Genomic DNA, 19,659 nt, shown 5'->3' with positions numbered 1-19,659 from the left:
CAGCTGCCTCTAGGCAGGGCAGAACCAAGTGTTGCAACACTTCATTAGCATAGAAACTTTCTTTCACAGGGGAGCAGGATCCCAGAGTGGGTCCTTGATTGGTGGCAACTTCCAGGACCATCTCAAGCAGTGTTTGGACCTGTTTCATATCTTTCTTAAGCTAAGCAAGGCAGAAGCTCTGCCTGCTGCCAGGAGTGGAAGGTGAAGAATTTGTTCCCAACTCCAGCTGAGGCTTTTGGTTCCTTCCAAGTCCCTCACCAAATCAAAGCCAATCACAGAGACTGGAGAAGACACCTGCCCAGAATACCCACCATCCAGGTGTGCTTTGTTCTTCCTGACCAAGACTCCACTACATTCTGAGGCTACTCGAGTACCCTGTCTCACATATTCCAAAGGAAGCTCAAGCTATAGAGACAACAATCAGGGGCTGGTGCTTCTGGTCTAGGAGATAAGGCCCTGATACTTTAAAATGTTCTCCTTGGCATCTCCAGTAAGTTGTCTGCCACTGCTGGTGAGCTTCACTGTCGGACCTATTGACAGGATGGGTTTCTAGTAGGGAACGCAATTGATGGAAGGTCTATAATGACAATGCTCGGCAAAGCCCTGATAGATGCCGTCTCATTTGACTCAGCAACTCGCGGCGGGGCGGGTGGGGGTTGGGGGAATGCATAGAACAGAAACTCATTTATTTCACAAATACGTGTTGTGTTTCTACCATGTGCCGGGCATGGTACCAAATCAAGCCCTCGAGGAAAAAAGCTATTAATTAGTCAAGGTTCCTGCTCCCATGAAGCTTACATTCTAATTCTCAACTTCGTGATTGTTAATCCATCTTATAAGAGAAGAAAGCGAGGCATAGACAAGGAGCTGAGCTGAAACTGGCTGGATTCCGGTAGGGGTCTAAGAAGCCATCACTGCCACCTGGAGGCGCAGTCTCCATTCCTCGGAAGCCCTTCGTGTGGTCCCCTTCCCCGCTCTGAACTCTGGGCTGCAGTTGCAGCACTCTGTTCTAGCACTAACTCTGGAGGTACCCAGGGCAGCGTCAGCAGACAAATGAAAAGGTGCGAGGACCTGCTGGCAACCAGCCGGGGTTCCGCAAGCCCAGGCCTTGGGCGGGGCGTGTGGGGCCAGGCCCCGCCCTCGCACGACGGGCTTAAGTGTGCGCACGCGCGGGGGCCGCGCTTTCTCCGGGCGGTGGCACCGCCCACAGCCTGGAACGTCAGCGGCGCGCGACGTGCTATGCCGAATAAATGCGGTGGCGCCCGTCGTAGGGACACTTTGGTCCTGAGCGCTTGGGAGTTCGGACGTTTGCCGGCGTAGCGGCCCGCGCCTGAGCCCGCCCTTGCTCTTCGCTGTGGCATGGCGGATGAGGGGAAGTCGTACAGCGGTCAGTGTTGGTCCTTGGGTCGGGAGCCGGCTATCTGGGACCCCGGGTGGGCGGCGCCGGCCTAGGCCTCAGCCCCCGGGTCGTGAGGCCGCAGGGGCTCGGCGTCCGTGGGGAGCGGCGCGCGGAGGAACGGGAGCACTTGAGGTGGACACCGAGTTGTTGAACTCCTGGATTCCTGTTGGAATCCTGGTGTTGGAGGACCTGCGGCTCGGAGCGGGTGGCTTGGGGGTGGGGTGACGGGATTCCTTTGAACTTTGTGGGTGGTTGATGCCTGTCAGTTCGGTTTGGCGGCCTGACTCTTCCTTTAATGTGAGTTAGTGCCCTGCTCGTAGGCTACGCTGGTGCCCTATTTTTTACTGCGTCCAGTCGGTCTTGAATCCCCGGGCCTGGGTTTGGCTTAATATTTGAGACATATCAACTGGATGTTCTAGTCTGAACACTACACTGGGTGTTAGTCCTTTGTAGTAGTTAGGAGTGCATGGCGGAGGTTGAAACCGTGAATTTAAAACTCTCGTTTTCCACCTCCTTAATGCGGAATAACAACAGTATCTGTTAAGAGTGGAGGGGGCGGGCCGGGGTAGGGGGAATGAGATCATTTCTATCAAGTGGCCGGCACTGGAGAAAGTTCTCAGTGAATGTTAGGTGCACCTTCTGTGTACTTTTTTTCTTAGGGTCATTTGTTGAGATTCATTGTTTACAGTATCTGTATTAGGCAGGCTTTTGGGAGTTAGGGACCTTTTAAAGATGCCAGTCCTACACAGCATGTGTCAGAAGGTCATATTCCTGGAGAGCATTCCAGGATCCCTGGTTAAGCACCTGAGCCTGGCACTGCCACTAGATCCTGAGTCTAGAAGTTGTCGGTCTTCTGAGTTAAAGGCCATTTCTGGCCAAGGAAATGAAGATCTCACAAAACTCAAAGTGGCAATTTGAGAGCAAGGAGAATTTTTTAGAGGATCCCTAAATTGGTCATATTTGTAACTGGCATCTGTACTGTATAGACAAAAGTATTGAGTGGCAGATTCCACGTGGCTTTCAGAGGTCTGATTTGTGTTCAGTTACACTTTTGGTTGTCACATTCCTACATTCTGCTTCTCTCTAATTCCAGTTTCTGCTTCATTTTTCAAAAGCCCTACACAATTTTCCAATAACTTTTCCCTGATGCTTCCCTCCCACAGAGAGGGTTCTTACCGCTGGACTGGCAGTGGAGTTTGCATGGAGATGGCCTCTGTAGTTAGTATGTATTTCTTCCCATAGTGCAGAGTACCAGAAACTGTGATTGCCACACCAAGCAGGACCAGTTACTTACTCCTAATTTGTGTTCCTGTTTCTAACTCCAGAGCACGATGATGAACGTGTTAATTTCCCTCAAAGAAGGAAGAAAGGCCGGGGTCCCTTCCGGTGGAAATATGGTGAAGGAAACCGTAGGTCTGGAAGAGGTGGTTCTAGTATTCGGTCTTCCCGCCTTGAGGAAGATGATGGAGATGTGGCAATGAGTGATGCCCAAGATGGTCCCCGAGTACGATAGTAAGTGACCAGTTGGTCTGGTTTGAATTTAGTGGCCCCTGAGATTATATGGCCCTTTTACTGTCCATGTCATTTCCTTTCCAACCTGAAAGAGTGAGAAATGCCAGGAGTAGCTTAATGATTGAACAATCTTAGTTGTAGTCCCAGTAACAGTGCAGGTAGGTCTCTGAGAAGACTTTCCTAGCATTTATGGTCATTTTATTCTCTGCTTACCCACAGCAACCCCTATACCACCCGGCCTAACCGTCGGGGTGATACGTGGCATGATCGAGATCGCATTCATGTTACTGTGCGGAGAGACAGAGCTCCTTCAGAGAGAGGAGGAGCTGGCACCAGCCAGGATGGGGCCTCAAAGAACTGGTTCAAAATTACAGTGAGTTCTTGGAGAAAGTAGATGGTGCAGTAGCGATGGGAGGCTGCACTCAGCCTGGAGATGTTTAGTTTTATTCCACAAAAAGTTTTTTTTTTTTTTTTTTTTTTTTGAGATGGAGTCCGCTCTGTCACCCAGGCTGGAGTGCAGTGGTGTGATTTCTTCTCACTGTGGCTTCCGCCTGCCGGGTTCAAGCAATTCTTCTGTTTCAGCCTTCTGAGTAGCTGGAACTATAGGCACCCACCACTATGCCTGGCTAATTTTTGTATTTTTAGTAGAGACAAGGTTTCACCATATTAGCCAGGCTGGTCTCGAACTCCTGACCTCATGATCTGCCTGCCTCAGCCTCCCAAAGTGCTGGGATTACAGGCATGAGCCACCACATCTGGCCCAAAAATTATTTTTGTCGGCTGTTTACTTCACAGTCAAGCATCTGTCTTTTCTCCTAGGAATCAGTATCTTCAAACACCTTAGAGCAGGTTCAGAGAAGGGGTGAATGAGAAATATGAAAACTGGTTGGGGGAAGGAGTAATTCCTCTGGATGTCTTCATTTGCCTCAAGCTGAGTGTGGGGCTCGGAGTCCCTGGAGTTCTCTGAGGGGCAGGCAAGGTGTAAATAATATCTTGGAACTTTTAGAATCAAAAATTTGATTTTTTTTTTTTTTTTTTTTTTTTTTTTTGAGACGGAGTTTCGCTCTTGTTACCCAGGCTGGAGTGCAATGGCGCGATCTCGGCTCACCGCAACCTCCGCCTCCTGGGTTCAGGCAATTCTCCTGCCTCAGCCTCCTGAGTAGCTGGGACTACAGGCACGCACCACCATGCCCAGCTAATGTTTTGTATTTTTAGTAGAGACGGGGTTTCACCATGTTGACCAGGATGGTCTCAATCTCTTGACCTCGTGATCCACCCGCCTCGGCCTCCCAAAGTGCTGGGATTACAGGCTTGAGCCACCGCGCCCGGCCCTGATTTTTTTTTTTTTGAGGAATTATAAGTTTAAGTAGGCTGGGTACAGGGGCTCATGCCTGTGATCCCAGCACTTTGAGAGGCTGTGGCAGGGGATCACTTGAGGCTGGGAGTTTAAGACCAGTCTGGGAAATACAGCAAGACCCCTTCTCTACAGAAAATTTTAAAATTAGCCAGGCATAGTGGTGCATGCCTATAGCCCTAGCTACCCCAGAAGGCTGACAGGAGGATCGCTTGAGCCCAGGATATGAAGGCTGCAGTGAGCTATGATTGCACCACTGCACTCCAGCCTGAGTGACAAAGTGAGGCCCTGTTACTAAAAGGAGAAAAAATAATAAGTGTAAGTGGACAGAAAGGAGTTCACAGCTATTGTCCTTTCACTTGAGCAACAACAGGCTATACAGGCTGTATGACATGTCTAGTATTGTGCAGAAGGCACCCAAGCCAAAGATCCTATGTGTGTCTCGAATAGAAAACCTAATACTGGACGTTTCTTTAGAATGTCTTTTAAAGTTTAGTAGAAGGTATAAAAGGCATTGTATTGGGTCTGCTATTCAGCCTTACATATAATTCCCTTCTTTTCTCTCCCATTTCTAGATTCCTTATGGCAAAAAGTATGACAAGGCATGGCTCCTGAGCATGATTCAGAGCAAGTGCAGTGTGCCTTTCACCCCTATTGAGGTAAGACAAGGCCTGAGTGGCTGGCTGGCTGGGCAGCAGGGATGGGCAAGGGGCTCTGGACTCTCAGTGTATCCCTCCTGTTTCCTCTTGCAGTTTCACTATGAGAATACACGGGCCCAGTTCTTTGTTGAGGATGCTAGTACTGCCTCTGCACTGAAAGCTATCAACTATAAGATTTTGGATCGGGAGAACCGAAGGGTGTGTTTAAAGGGCCTGGCTTGGGTGGAGGTGGAGGTTGGTGATCAGAGAAGGGACTGGGTCTTGGTCTTGCAGCTTAGGCTTCCCTAGAGTTTTCTGTGCCCTTTGTGTCTTCCCTCTAGATATCTATCATCATCAACTCCTCTGCTCCGCCCCCCACTATACTGAATGAACTGAAGCCAGAACAAGTAGAACAGCTAAAGGTGAGGCAGGCTCAAATTAGATAAGTTTCCAACCCAGTCTTACCACTTCTCACACCCCCCACCCCACACACACAATCCCAGTAACCACTAAACTTTTCATCCTTTGTAGCTGATCATGAGCAAACGATATGATGGCTCCCAGCAAGCCCTTGACCTCAAGGGCCTTCGTTCAGACCCAGGTATGGTTGATAACAGTAGTTCTCAGATAGGTGATGACAGGTGGGGATCTGTCAGGGAGTGAAAGTTTGAGGATATTTTAGTGCTAACGCTGGCCTGGGCAGACCTCTCAGTCTCCCTTTCCTTCCCTTCTTCCTGAAGATTTGGTGGCCCAGAACATTGATGTTGTCCTGAATCGCAGAAGCTGTATGGCAGCTACCCTGAGAATCATTGAAGAGAACATCCCTGAGGTAAGGCCTTTGACCCAATATTAGGCATGAGGAAGCAGGGTGGGTTAGATAGGATGTGGCTGGAGGGCAAATTTGTCTCTGATCCATTTGCTGGTGGTGCTTCCTTTAAACTCTTTTCTCCTCACAGCTATTGTCCTTGAACTTGAGCAACAACAGGCTATACAGGCTGGATGACATGTCTAGCATTGTGCAGAAGGCACCCAATCTGAAGATCCTAAACCTTTCTGGAAATGAAGTGAGAGTTGATACCTTGGCTATGTTTTTGAGGGGGGTGGGTAGAGGGTTTGCAGGGTTTGTCTGGTGCTGGCAAGAGGCAAGAGAGATAACTCAGGCCAGATGTAGTGGTTTGTGACTGTAATCCCAACACTTTGGGAGGCCAAGGCAGGAGGATCACTTAAGGCTAGGAGTTTGCCTAGCTGCTCCAGAGGGCTGAGGCAGGAGGATTGCTTGAGCTCAGGAGTTCAAGGCTTCAGTGAGTTATGATTGTGTCATTGCATTCCATCCTAAGCAACGTGTCTCAAAAAAAAAAAAATTTTTTTTTTTTTAGGTGGAGTTTGGCTCTTGTTACCCAGGCTGGAGTGCAATGGCACCATCTTGGCTCACCGCAACCTCCGCCTCCTGGGTTCAGGCAATTCTCCTGCCTCAGCCTCCTGAGTAGCTGGGATTACAGGCACGCGCCACCATGCCCAGCTAATTTTTTGTATTTTTAGTAGAGACGGGGTTTCACTATGTTGACCAGGATGGTCTCGATCTCTTGACCTCGTGATCCACCTGCCTCGGCCTCCCAAAGTGCTGGGATTACAGGCATGAGCCACCTAGCCCGGCTCAAAAAATTTTTTTAATGAAAAAGGCCAGCATGATGTCACATGCCTGTAGTCCTGGCTACCCAGGAGTCTGAGGTGGGAGGATCTCTTGAGTCCAGGAGTTTGAGGCTACAGTGAACTATGATTATGCCAGGCACTGAAGCCTGGGTGACAGAGCAAGACCTTGTCTCTAAAATTTTTTAAAAAAAGAAAATCTAGGCTGGGCGCGGTGGCTCAAGCCTGTAATCCCAGCACTTTGGGAGGCCGAGACGGGTGGATCACGAGGTCAAGAGATCGAGACCATCCTGGTCAATATGGTGAAACCCCGTCTCTACTAAAAATACTAAAAATTAGCTGGGCATGGTGGCACGTGCCTGTAATCCCAGCTACCCAGGAGGCTGAGGCAGGAGAATTGCCTGAACCCAGGAGGTGAAGGTTGCGGTGAGCCGAGATCGCGCCATTGCACTCCAGCCTGGGTAACAAGAGCGAAACTCCGTCTCAAAAAAAAAAAAAAAAAAGAAAATCTAGGCCGGGCGCGGTGGCTCAAGCCTGTAATCCTAGCAGTTTGGGAGGCCGAGACGGGTGGATCACGAGGTCAAGAGATCGAGACCATCCTGGTCAACATAGTGAAACCCCGTCTCTACTAAAAATACTAAAAATTAGCTGGGCATGGTGGCACGTGCCTGTAATCCCAGCTACTCAGGAGGCTGAGGCAGGAGAATTGCCTGAACCCAGGAGGCTGAGGTTGCGGTGAGCCGAGATGGTGCCATTGCACTCCAGCCTGGGTAACAAGAGCGAAACTCTGTCTCCAAAAAAAAAAAAAAAAAAAGAAAATCTAAAAAGATTAAACAAGAAGATCTCAGAGCAGAGCTAATGGTAGGGATTGGAGGTGTGGGGATCCAGCTGGCTCTCTTCACCACTATCTCCTTCCATTTCCCCCCCCCCACCCTTTGCAGTTGAAGTCTGAGCGGGAGTTGGACAAGATAAAGGGGCTGAAGCTAGAAGAGCTGTGGCTCGACGGAAACTCCCTGTGTGACACCTTCCGAGACCAGTCCACCTACATCAGGTCAGTTGTAGCCTCTGTCTCCCCTCCTGGGGACCTTCACCCCCTGGGAGGCTGAGCTAATGCATCCTGACCAGTGATCGTCTGCAGGAGATGTGCAGCCCTGAGCTGGAGCCACCTATTCTTTGGGAGGATCACGTGCTCCCCACTTTGGTCTGTCTATGTCTTCTAGCTTTGTCCTAAGATCTCCTCTCTTTACTTTTCACCTGACTCTGTTTGCTGGGACTGTGGCCCTTCTTTCTCTCTGCTTCCTGAACACAGCCTTTTCTAGAATCTCCCCTATCCTGTTGTTCCAGGAAAGGCAACTCCCCGTTTCTACTCTGATGAGAGGGTATCTTATACATGCCCTATAGATGGGGTTGCCTTGTGCCAAGAGCCTGATGTCTATGGGCTGAGGAAGCTCTCCCTACCTGAGATTTCCTTCTGAGATGGGCCTTCCCTCCTTATGTACTGTGATGGCCCCTCTTGCCGTTGTGCCAAGAGGGACCCTTTTCTCAGGATCCATTTGCCCGAGGCTGTTGCTTGGGCTTTCCTGCCCATGCTGAGGTTAAGGCTTCCTAGGGGCTGGTGCCATGCAATCTGTCTGTCTTGCCCAGTGCTATGACCTGGGCTTTCCCTGGAGAAGAAACCTGGGTTCCCCAAGATGTGACCAGAGCTGGGGCCCCGCCAGCAGGCGTGGGACTCCCAAGGCAGGTGCTGGGCGTGGAGGCCATGGGGGCATAGTCTACCAAGGAGACAGAGAACTGACCCCCTTGGGGGCGCTGCCTCTCCCTCACTCACACACTGCACGTCACCCTGTTTGGCCCCAGTGGATGGCTGGTTAGCCAGAGACGGGTAAGATTCCTCAGGGAAGGAACAACCTAAGACAGGCACAGTCGCAGAGGGGCCATCAGGAGAGAACTTGAAGGCAACAGAGGTGAGGCACAGACCCTCACCCCCACAACCACGCAGGGTCCTGAACCCTTACATCTTCTGAGGGAGGTCTCCTGCCCCCATGGCTGCTTTGCTTCCCGCGCCCAGCTCAGATCGGGACCCAGGTAGCAGACAGAGACCTGGCCAACAGCAGGTGCCCACTCGCCACAGCAAGGATTTGTTTCTCATTTCTGACTTGGACCACAGGGATGGGGCAGCTGAAAGAAAGGGCTGTGTCAGGCTGTCTTTCTCCCTCTTCTCCCCCGTTTTTCTAGATGCGTTCTTGCCTTGTAGTTCTTTCCCTCTTTCTTTGCTTTCTCTTGCCTTCTCCTCTCTATCCCCCATACCTTCCCCATCTCTTCCTTGCCCCTGTCCCTGCCCCATCCTGCCTTTTTCTCTTTTTCCTCCTTTTCCTTTCCTTTCTTATTCCTTTGCCTCTCAATTCCTGAGCCCCACCTGCTCATCTCCCTGCCCCAACATCCTGTGCCATCCCTGTGGTGTGTTTGGGTCTTGGCCAAGGCCAGACCTGGCAGAACTGATGGATACCTGGTGAGGCAGCGGAGCCCCTGGGCTCCCACCCCATTCCCTCCTCCCGGGGCTGCACAGGTGAGTAGGTGGAAGGTAAGGGGGGCAGGGAAGGGAAGGAGGTCCTGGGCTTAAAGCCTGGGCTTGGAGTGCTGTTTATTGTGGCACTCAGTCAAGCAGAGAGAAAAGAGACAGCCTTCAAGGCAGTCTGTGTCTGGGTGCCCCGGGTCAGGTGGGGAGTGGGGGCCATTTTTTCCTGAGCGCAGGCTGGGAAGGAGTGGAGGGATGAGCAGGATGGGATGGGCTGTCCTTTGGGTTTGGTATATTTGCTCCTAGAGCAGCCCAGGAGGCACGGTGGCTCTGAAGCGTCACTCACTTCTATCCCGTTCTTGACAGCGCCATTCGTGAACGATTTCCCAAGTTATTACGCCTGGTAAGTCTATAATTTTTTTTCATTCTAATAAGCACAGCATCTCCCACTCACAAGGATTCCTGGATACTTTTCTTTTTTCATTTTTTGAGACAGAGTCTCGCCCTGTCACCCAGGCTGTAGTGCAACTGTGTGATTTCAGCTGACTACAACTTCCTCCTGCCAGGTTCCAAGTGATTCTCCTGCCTCAGCCTCCCAATAGCTGGGATTACAGGCACCACCACGCTTGGCTAATTTTCATATTTTTAGTAGAGACGGGGTTTCACCATGTTGGCCAGGCTGGCCTCGAACTCCTGACTTCAGGTGATCTACCCACCTCAGCCTCCCAGAGTGCCGGGATTACAGGATTGCAGGTATAAGCCACTGCACCCTGCCCTTTTTTCCTTTTTTTTTTTTTTTTAAGCAGAGTCTTGTTCTGTTGCCCAGTGTGCAGTGGTACGATCTCGACTCACTGCAACCTCTGCCTCCTGGGTTCAAGTGAGTCTTCTGCCTCAGCCTTCCAGGTAGCTGGGATTATAGGCATGCGCCAAAACGCCTGGCTAATTTTGTTTGGTTTGGTTTGGTTTTTTGAGATGGAGTCTCGCTCTTGTGGCCCAGGCTGTAGTGCAGTGGCATGATCTCGGCTCACTGCAACCTCCGCCTCCCAGGTTCAAGGGATTCTTCTGCCTTAGCCTCCCAAGTAGCTGGGATTACAAGTGCCTGCCACATGCCTGGCTAATTTTTTGTATTTTTTTTTTTTTTTTTTGAGACGGAGTTTCGCTCTTGTTACCCAGGCTGGGGTGCAATGGCGCAATCTCGGCTCACCGCAACCTCCGCCTCCTGGGTTCAGGCAATTCTCCTGCCTCAGCCTCCTGAGTAGCTGGGATTACAGGCACGTGCCACCATGCCCGGTTAATTTTTTTTTTTTTGTATTTTTAGTAGAGATGGGGTTTCACCGTGTTGACCAGGATGGTCTCGGTCTCCTGACCTCGTGATCCACCCGCCTCAGCCTCCCAAAGTGCTGGGATTACAGGCTTCAGCCACCGCGCCCGGCAATTTTTTGTATTTTTAGTAGAGATGAGGTTTTGCCATGTTGGTCAGGTTGGTATTGAACTCTCGACCTCAGGTGATTTGCCCGCCTCAGCCTTCCAAAGTGCTGAGATTACAGGTGTGAGCCACTGCGCCCAGCCTCTTTGTATTTTTAGTAGGGAGTGGGGGCCATTTTTCCCTGGGCCCGGGCTGGTAAAACAACATGGTGTTTCACTGTGTTGGCCAGGTTGATCTTGAACTCCAGACCTCAAGTGGTCCACTTACCTCAGCCTCCCAATGTGCTGGGATTATAGGTATGAGCCACCACCCCAGCCTGGATTCCTGGATACTTTTCATGACGCTTTTATGCTTGACTTTTGACGCTTCTCTTCTAGTTCTTCATTCTACTTATGCGTCCAGTCTTTTTCTCTCATGTTTGCACTGACAACTTTCTTTTTGTTTTGTTTTTTGAGATAGGATCTGGCTCTGTTGTCCAGGCTGGAGTGCAGTGCTACAATCTTAGCTTTTACTGTAACCTCTACCTGCCAGGCTCAAATGATCCTCCCACTTCAGTCTTCCAAGTAGTTGGAATACAGGCGTGCACCACCATGCCCAGATGATTTTTGTAATTTTGATAGAGATGGGGTTTTGCCATGTTGTCCAGGCTGGTCTCAAACTTCTGCGCCAAAGCCATCCTCCTGCCTCAGCCTCCCAAAGTTCTGAGATCACAGCTGTGAGCCACTGTGCCCAGTCTACAATGTCAACTTTTACTTCTTTCCACAGGATGGCCATGAGCTACCCCCACCAATTGCCTTTGATATTGAACCCCCCACGACGTTACCGCCCTGTAAGGTAGGAACCACGGACAGAGTAAGAACTTGTGTGTGGAAGGAATACTGCTTCCGTGGTCCTAATACCTGTTTGATTCCAGGGAAGCTATTTTGGAACAGAAAACTTGAAGAGTCTGGTCCTGCACTTCCTACAGCAGTAAGTATCCCAGGACCCCGTCTCCACAGCCCAAGGTTGGGGAAAGTCAGGGAGACCGAGGCACACCTCACTCTCTTTTCTTTTTTTTTTAGACAGTCTCACTCTGTTGCCTTAGCTGGAGTGCAGTGGCACAGTCTTGGCTCACTGCAACCTCTGCCTTCTAGGTTTAAGAGGTTCTTCTGTCTCAGCCTCTCTGTAGCTGGGATTACAGGTGGCTGCCACCACGCCCAGCTAATTTTTTTTTTCTTTTTTTGAGTTGGAGTCTCACTCTGTCACCCAGGTTGGAGTACAATGGCATGATCTCGGCTTGCTGCAACCTCTGCCTTCTGGGTTAGAGTGATTCTCCTGCTTCAGCCTCTTGAGTAGCTGGGATTACAGGCGCCCGCCACCATGCCCGGCTGATTTTTTTGTATTTTATTAGTAGAGACAGGGTTTTGCCACATTGGCCAGCTTGGTCTTGAACTCTTTATCTCAGGTAATCTACCCGCCTCTGCCTCCCAAAGTGCTAGCCTTACAGGCATGAGCCACCATGCTCAGCCATTTTTTTTGGAATTTTAGTAGAGACAGGGTTTCACCATGTTGCCCAGGCTGGTCTCAAACTCCTGCGCTCAAGCAATTCACCCACCTCGGCCTCCTAAAGTGGTGGGATTCCAGGCATGAGCCACCGTGCTCAGCCACAGCTCACTCTTGGGAGGTACTGGGTCCTGCTGTGGCTCTAGACCACAGAGCCTATCCCTTCTCTTTTGTTTTTCCCACAGGTACTATGCTATTTATGACTCTGGAGACCGGCAAGGGCTCCTAGATGCCTACCATGATGGGGCCTGTTGTTCTCTGAGCATTCCTTTCATTCCTCAAAACCCTGCCCGGTGAGTGTCACATCCCAGAATCTGCCTGGGACCACAGGGTTTCCCAGCAGATACAGGACAACACTTGCTGCAGCACTGCTCTGAACACCGTGCCCATTCCTCTTACTCCCCCAGAAGCAACTTGGCCGAGTATTTCAAGGATAGCAGAAATGTGAAGAAGCTTAAAGACCCTAGTAAGTGTGTGATGTGAACAAAACAGGATGGGAAAAGGGCGTGGGAAAGAATCAATCATAAAACTCAAGAGTTACGTGGCAGCCCCGCTGAACTTTCTCCACCCACAGCCTTGCGGTTCCGGCTGTTGAAGCACACGCGTCTCAATGTTGTCGCCTTCCTCAACGAATTGCCCAAAACCCAGCATGATGTCAATTCCTTCGTGGTAGACATAAGCGCCCAGACAGTAAGCTCCTGCTTGCGCCCTGACAGAAGCCTAGAATTGGAGTGGGGGTGGCATTTAATAGGCAAGGTTGGGATGTGCTCAGAAGTCTACATTGTACCTCATGCTGCTTCTCTTTCAGAGCACGCTGCTGTGTTTTTCTGTCAATGGAGTCTTCAAGGAAGGTAAGAATCTTTAAAGTCCTGAGTTTGTAGCATGGTCCCATCCCCAGCTGGAATGTTCCTCAGCACTGTTAGCTTCCCAGCTACTTTCTCTCCCATTTTCTTTTTGAACTCCTTCTCCCATTTTGCCTCCAATCCATCTTGGCTTGGCCTCCCTCTCTGCCTGTCCTGTCAAGATATTGGAAAAGCCTGGGGATTAGGAAGACTTTGGAATCAGGCAGTTCTTAGTTTCCATCCCAGTTTTGGTTGTGTAGGGCTGTGGACAAGTAACATTACCTCTAAGACTTAGGTTATTTATTTGTAAGATGGGGTAATAGCCATCTCACAGTGGTGCTGTAGGAAGTAAAATGAAATAACAAAGTGCTTGGCCTTGGGCCTGGCACACAGATGCTATCAGTGGGTTAGTAGTTACTACTATTATTGTCCTCTCTGCCTGACCCTTCACCCCACCTCTACTTTCCTTATACATTTAATCATCCCTGTCTGGCCCACTAGTATTCTCTGTTTCAAATAAGACCATGATTCAAGAAGCTGTTTGTAAACATAAACCACTAGCAACCCTAAGGTGTCGTTACTGTTGTTCTCATTGCAGTGGATGGAAAGTCCCGGGATTCTTTGCGAGCCTTCACCCGGACGTTCATTGCTGTTCCTGCTACCAATTCAGGGTAAATATTATGCTTTTCACATTGGATACCAGTCCTAATCCATGGCCAACAGTGTGGTAATTGGAGGATAGAGTCAGTCTTTGGGGTGCTTTCAGAAAGGCAACAGGAAATCGGGGGAAGCTCACATAGCTAGTTAGGAGTGTGGCTCTGGAATTGTACTGTTTGGGTTTTCATCCTGGCTCCACCACTTCTAGCAAGTAGGCTACTGCCTCATCTGAAAGTTCATATAACAATATTCACTTCCTAAGTTTGTTGTGAAGATAAATAAAGGGCTAAGAACTGTCCATGTGTTGGGAGAACTCTAGTGTGTTTGGTAGATAATCCTTCCAAACATGGATTCCATGGGAGGAGATAAATGATAAAAGGGAACAATAGCTAAGAGTGGGAGGGGAACCTTGTGAATACTGAAGGAATCTGAGAATAGGAATGATGTTGGGGGATGACATTATATATCTGTCCAGCTTTTTAAGTGCTCTTTGTTCTCAAGGCTGTGTATTGTAAACGACGAGCTATTTGTGCGGAATGCAAGTTCTGAAGAGATCCAAAGAGCCTTCGCTATGCCTGCACCCACGCCTTCCTCCAGCCCAGTGCCCACCCTCTCTCCAGAGCAGCAGGAAATGTTGCAGGCATTCTCTACCCAGTCTGGCATGAACCTCGAGTGGTCCCAGAAGTGAGTGTTGGGCATTAGGGTGGGGATGAACTGAACTGAAGTAGGACTAGTTGTGAATAATGAGAGCTCCTGACAGGTGGGTTTTTTTTCTTTTTTATTAGAAACAAGGTCTTGCTCTGTCATCCAGGCTGGAGTGTAGTGATGATCATAATTCACTGTAACCTATAACTCCTGGGCACAAGCTCTCCTCTCACCTTAGTCTCCAGAGTAGCTGGAACTACAGGCATGTGCCAGCATACCCAGCATTTTTTTTTTTTTTTTTTGAGACGGAGTTTCACTCTTGTTACCCAGGCTGGAGTGCAATGGCGCGATCTCGGCTCACCGCAACCTCCGCCTCCTGGGCTCAGGCAATTCTCCTGCCTCAGCCTCCTAAGTAGCTGGGATTACAGGCACGCACCACCATGCCCAGCTAACTTTTTGTATTTTTAGTAGAGACGGGGTTTCACCTTGTTGACCAGGATGGTCTCGATCTCTCGACCTCGTGATCCACCCGCCTCGGCCTCCCAAAGTGCTGGGATTACAGGCTTGAGCCACTGCGCCCGGCCTTTTTTTTTTTTTCTTTTTTTATGAGAGGGAGTTTCGCTCTTGTTACCCAGGCTGGAGTGCAATGGCGCGATCTCGGCTCACCGCAACCTCCGCCTCCTGGGTTCAGGCAATTCTCCTGCCTCAGCCTCCTGAGTAGCTGGGATTACAGGCACGCACTACCATGCCCAGCTCATTTTTTGTATTTTTGGTAGAGACGGGGTTTCACCATGTTGACCAGGATGGTCTCGATCTCTTGACCTCGTGATCCACCCGCCTCCCAAAAGTGCTGGGATTACAGGCTTGAGCCACCGCGCCCGGCCCCTTTTTTTTTTTTTAAGAGAGGGTTTCACCATGTTGGTCAGGCTGGTCTTGAATTCCCGACCTCAGGTGATCTGCCTGCCTTGGCCTCCAAAGTGCTTGGATTACAGGTGTGAGCCACCACACCCGGCCTTTTTAAAAAATTTTTTGTAGAGACCATCTTGCTATGTTGCTCAGGCTGGTCCTGAGCTCAAGTAATCCTCCTGCCTCGGCCTCCCAAAACGCAGGGATAATAGGCATGAGCCATTGTGCCCAGCCAGATTTTTATTTGCTTGTTTGTTTTGAGACAGGGTCTCATTCTGATGCCCAGGCTGGAGTACAGTGGTGTGATCACAACTCACTGCTAGGGCTCAGGTGATTCTCCCACCTCAGCTACCTGAGTAGCTGGGACTACAGGCATAGGCCACAGCACTTGGCTAATTTTTTTGTATTTCTTTGTAGAGATGGTATTTCGCCATGTTTCCCACCTAGGCCTCCCAAAGTGCTGGGGTTATAGGTGTGAACTACCATGTCTGGCCTCCTGAAATTTTAAAAGGCAAAACTTTTTGCTGCTTAAAAAAGCCCAATAGTCGACTGGGCATGGTGGCTCGCGCCTGTAATCCCAGCACTTTGGGAGGCTGAGATGGTCATGAGATCTAGAGATCGAGACCATCCTGGCCAACATAGTGAAACCGTGTCTCTACTAAAAATACAAAAATTAGCTGGGTATGGTGGCACGCCCCTATAGTTCCAGCTACTTGGGAGTTTGAGGTGGGAGAATCACTTGAACCAGAGAGTCGGAGGTTGCAGTGAGCTAAGATCTTGCCACTGCACTCCAGCCTGGGAAGAGCGCGAGACTTCGTCTCAAAAAAAAAAAAAAAAAACTAAACAAAAAAAAAAAAAGATAGTTTATAAAAAATTTGCCTATGCATAAATTAGCATAAAAAATTTAGCCGGCTGCAGTGATTCATGCCTGTAATCCCAGCACTTTGGGAGGCAGAGGTGGGTGGATCACAGGGTCAGGAGTTTGAGACCAGCCTAGCCAATCTGTCTCTACTAAAAATACCAAAAAAAATTAGGCATGGTGGCACAAACCTGTAATCCCAGCTACTTGGGAGACTGAGGCAGGAGAATTGCTTGAACCTGGGAGGCAGAGGTTACAGTGGGCGGAGCTTGTGACATTGCATTCCAGCCTGGGAGACAGAGCGAGACTGTCTCAAAAAAAAAATTGACCGAGTGTGGTGGCTCACACCTGTAATCCCATCACTTTGGGAGGTTGACGTGGGCATCATGAGGTCAGGAGTTGGAGACCATCCTGGCTAACATGATGAATCCCCGTCTCTACTAAAAAAATACGAAAAATTATCTGGGCATGGTGGCATGCACCTGTAGTCCCAGCTACTAGGGAGGCTAAGGCAGGAGAATTGATTGAACCCAGGAGGTGGAGGTTGCAGTGAGCCAAGATCAAGTCACTACACTCTAGCCTGGGCAACAGAGGGAAACTGTCTGAAAAATAAATAAAAGCCAAAATGGAAGTTCCTTTATATACTGTTTTGCAACTTAGTTTCTTTACTTATACCATGATCATCTCTCCCTACCAGTGTAAAAACTGTCTTGGGCTTGACAGCTATTTAATACTCGTTATCTTTGATAGACCATTGGTAGAACATTTAGACTTTTACTAATTTCTCACTTGTATAAGTAGTGCAAGGATATATAAGAATGTACATACTTTTTGGCAAACTTGGGTGCTTTTATAGAATGGACTTTCAAATGGCATTTAGGGGTCAGAGTCTTTTTTTTTTTTTTTTTTTTTTTCCAGTGATGGGGTTTCACCATGTTGGCCAAGCTGACTCCTGGCCTCAAGTGATCCACCCACCTCAGCCTCCCAAAGTGCTGGGATTAAAGGTCAGAGTTCTTATGGAGCTGCCTGTTCTCCCCACTCCAGGTGCCTTCAGGACAACAACTGGGACTACACCAGATCTGCCCAGGCCTTCACTCATCTCAAGGTAAGGTCTGGAAGTACAGTGGCAAAAACACTAGGATCTCCTGGCCTTCAGGAGGTCAGGTTAGGTGGGGTTGCTAAGTGGGGAGGGTAGGCCTGCCTCTACTGACCTTTCATTTTTCTCCAGGCCAAGGGCGAGATCCCAGAAGTGGCATTCATGAAGTGATCGTAGTCATGCCCTAGAAGCAGCCCCCCTGTAAATAGCCGTTGGATATTACTGTCTGGTTGTCATCTGTCATCTCCTCCTGTCTGGCCCAAGGCTGCCCTGTGACTGTGACCGAGGAGGGAGGGCTGCTGGATCCTTCTCACCTGCCTTCTGGAAGACTTCAGAAGATTGAGCCTCACTGGTGCCAGGAAGCCAAAGCTTACTTTGTAGAACTGACACTAAACTACCCGAAGGACTTAGGTGCTTTGTGTACTTAACCCCAGGACCTCCTTACTTTTTAAGATAAACAGTGATGTTGTATTTTGTGTTCTGCGTGCTGGATCCGTTTTCTCCTCCCAGCCCTGAGCAGGAGGGCGGGCCCTGTAGCCAGGGAAGAGGGGAGGCGGGGAGGGCGTCAAGGGAGAGGGGAGGTGGCTCCGCGGCAGGAAGCCCCGCCCCGGAAGTCGGCTAGTCATGGCGGCTCTTGGGAGGCGGTGGTTCACTGGGCTGCTAGCGGCGTTGCGGACACTGCCCACGCGCCGGCTCCTGCAATTCGCGACCTTGCAACGGGATGTGCTGCTCTTTGAGCACGAACGGGGCCGCTTCTTCACCATCCTTGGGCTGTTTTGCGCGGGCCAGGGCGTCTTCTGGGCCTCCCTGGCTGCGGCAACCGTGTCCCGGCCCCATGTCCCGGTGCAGCCTCAGGATGAGGAGGTCCCAAACCATGGCCGCGACCTGCGCTCCGCGCTTTGGCGCTACGGTCTGGCCGTCGGCTGCGGCACTATCGGTAAGACGTGGGCTACCTTCCCACTATTTCAATTCGGGGTGGCAGAACAGGACCCTCCGTACGCAGGCAGGGAGTATCAGGGGCCCATTATCCCAGATGAGCAAGAGTGGCTGGTGGGCTTGCCCCATAGAAATGGGAAACACTGATGTCTCTGAGAGCACCATGCCCTGTCATAGTCTAGGCTGAGGTCTGCCCTTCACTCTGCAACCTTGAGCAAGGTCCTTAAAGCTGTGGACCCGGCCGGGCGTGGTGGCTCACAATTGCAATCCCGACACTTTGGGAGGCCGAGGCTGGCGGATCACGAGGTCAGGAGTTCAAGACCAGCCTGGCCAATATGGTGAAACCCCTTCTCTACTAAAAATACAAAAAAAAAAAAAAAAAAAAAAAATTGCCGGGCGCGGTGGCTCAAGCCTGTAATCCCAGCACTTTGGGAGGCCTAGGCGGGCGGATCACGAGGTCAACAGATCAAGACCATCCTGGTCAACATGGTGAAACCCCATCTCTACTAAAAAAATACAAAAAATTAGCTGGACATGGTGGCGCGTGCCTGTAATCCCAGCTACTCAGGAGGCTGAGGCAGGAGAATTGCCTGAACCCAGGAGGCGGAGGTTGCGGTGAGCCGAGATCGCGCCATTGCACTCCAGCCTGGGTAACAAGAGCGAAACTCCGTCTCAGAAAAAAAAAAAAAAAAATTAGCCGTACGTGCGCACCCGTAATGTCAGCTATTCGGGAGGCTGAGGCAGAAGAATCGCTTGAACCTGGGAGGCGGAAGTTGCAGTGAGCCGAGATCATGCCAGTGCACTGCGTCCTGGGAGACAGACTGAGAGTCCATCTCAAAAAACAAAAAAAACTCGGGAATCTTCGTCTTCCCTTTAAAATGGAAACTGACATCTATTAAGACTGCAGGGAGGAATAGCAGGATTCTGGGGTGTAAGAGGAGCTCAGTAAATATTACTTTCACCCCCCAAATTTCTTAGAGGAGACTAGGAAGGTGGGTACTTAGCTGTCCAGTGAAAACGCCTCAGCGCAATCTCTGCTCTTCCTGCAGGAGCCCTGGTACTCGGTGCTGGTCTTCTCTTCTCTCTCCGGTCTGTGCGCTCGGTGGTGCTTCGAGCTGGAGGGCAGCAGGTGACCCTCACCACTCATGCCCCCTTTGGCTCGTGGGCCAATTTCACAGTTCCTTTGAACCAAGTATCTTGCATGGCCCACCGGGATGAAGTCCCTGCCATGCTACCTCTGAAAGTCAAGGGCCGGCGCTTCTATTTCCTCTTAGACAAAGCTGGACGCTTCCCTAACACAAAGCTCTTTGACAATACTGTGGGTGCCTACCGGAGCCTGTGAAGAAACGACCTCGAGTCACTCACCTCTCCAAGAGGGGGAGAAAACGGAACCTTGGAGAGCCAGGTGTGTACTTTGGGAGGCTGAGGCAGGAGGACTGCTTGAGCCCAGGTTGAGAACAGCCTGGGCAACATAGCAAGACCTTGTCTCTATTTCCAAAAATAAAACCACCTTAGAGATGGAGTAACAACCAGGGTCCCACAAGGAGGCCCAAGATTCATTAACAAATAAAGGAGCAGTCATCCCTAGGGCAGCTGCCAGACAGTACCTCTAAGTTTCAATCCATGTCTGTTGAGCCTTCACTCCTTCCTCCCATCTACTTGTGCTTTAACATCAAAAACTCACT

The 19,659-nt window shown here is 50.2% G+C and overlaps 2 protein-coding genes across 3 annotated transcripts; both read left to right on the top strand.

The window, feature by feature from the left end:
- Nucleotides 1-1,210: 1,210 nt before the first annotated feature.
- On the top strand, nt 1,211-17,514 carry NXF1 (nuclear RNA export factor 1). 2 transcript variants are annotated; one of them, XM_003920245.4, is made up of 21 exons: nt 1,211-1,387; nt 2,725-2,911; nt 3,131-3,284; nt 4,841-4,924; nt 5,018-5,122; nt 5,245-5,325; nt 5,435-5,504; nt 5,644-5,732; nt 5,860-5,967; nt 7,492-7,601; nt 9,432-9,468; nt 11,257-11,325; nt 11,405-11,460; nt 12,219-12,326; nt 12,441-12,499; nt 12,608-12,723; nt 12,842-12,884; nt 13,474-13,546; nt 14,034-14,216; nt 16,987-17,047; nt 17,171-17,514. In XM_003920245.4, the coding sequence occupies exons 1-21, from the start codon at nt 1,360-1,362 to the stop codon at nt 17,207-17,209; spliced, it is 1,860 nt and encodes a 619-aa protein (XP_003920294.1). In that variant the 5' UTR covers nt 1,211-1,359; the 3' UTR covers nt 17,210-17,514. The 2 variants fall into 2 exon arrangements, with proteins under 2 accessions (XP_003920294.1, XP_074257703.1); XM_074401602.1 differs by lacking the exon at nt 1,211-1,387 and adding an exon at nt 2,000-2,621.
- Nucleotides 17,515-17,628: 114 nt separating this feature from the next.
- Nucleotides 17,629-19,580, top strand: TMEM223 (transmembrane protein 223). The gene is made up of 2 exons (XM_003920255.4): nt 17,629-17,975; nt 19,024-19,580. Exons 1-2 carry the CDS (start codon nt 17,663-17,665, stop codon nt 19,314-19,316), a joined length of 606 nt encoding a protein of 201 aa, XP_003920304.1. The 5' UTR covers nt 17,629-17,662; the 3' UTR covers nt 19,317-19,580.
- The last annotated feature ends 79 nt before the right edge of the window (nt 19,581-19,659 follow it).

Source organism: Saimiri boliviensis, chromosome 6 (assembly GCF_048565385.1).
Source record: "Saimiri boliviensis isolate mSaiBol1 chromosome 6, mSaiBol1.pri, whole genome shotgun sequence".
Taxonomy (NCBI): Eukaryota; Metazoa; Chordata; class Mammalia; order Primates; family Cebidae; genus Saimiri; species Saimiri boliviensis.
The sequence above is the reverse complement of the archived record's forward strand: the minus strand, read 5'-3'. Positions and strand labels throughout refer to the sequence as shown.

Bases quoted from the DNA above. Each gene is read 5' to 3' on its own strand.
- TMEM223 (XM_003920255.4), top strand. From the start codon at position 17,663: ATGGCGGCTCTTGGGAGGCGGTGGTTCACTGGGCTGCTAGCGGCGTTG. The intron at 17,976-19,023 runs GTAAGACGTGGG...CTCTTCCTGCAG, and splicing joins CGTCGGCTGCGGCACTATCG to GAGCCCTGGTACTCGGTGCT.
- NXF1 (XM_074401602.1), top strand. From the start codon at position 2,546: ATGCTTCCCTCCCACAGAGAGGGTTCTTACCGCTGGACTGGCAGTGGA. The intron at 2,622-2,724 runs GTATGTATTTCT...TTCTAACTCCAG, and splicing joins GGAGATGGCCTCTGTAGTTA to AGCACGATGATGAACGTGTT. The intron at 12,885-13,473 runs GTAAGAATCTTT...TTCTCATTGCAG, and splicing joins CAATGGAGTCTTCAAGGAAG to TGGATGGAAAGTCCCGGGAT.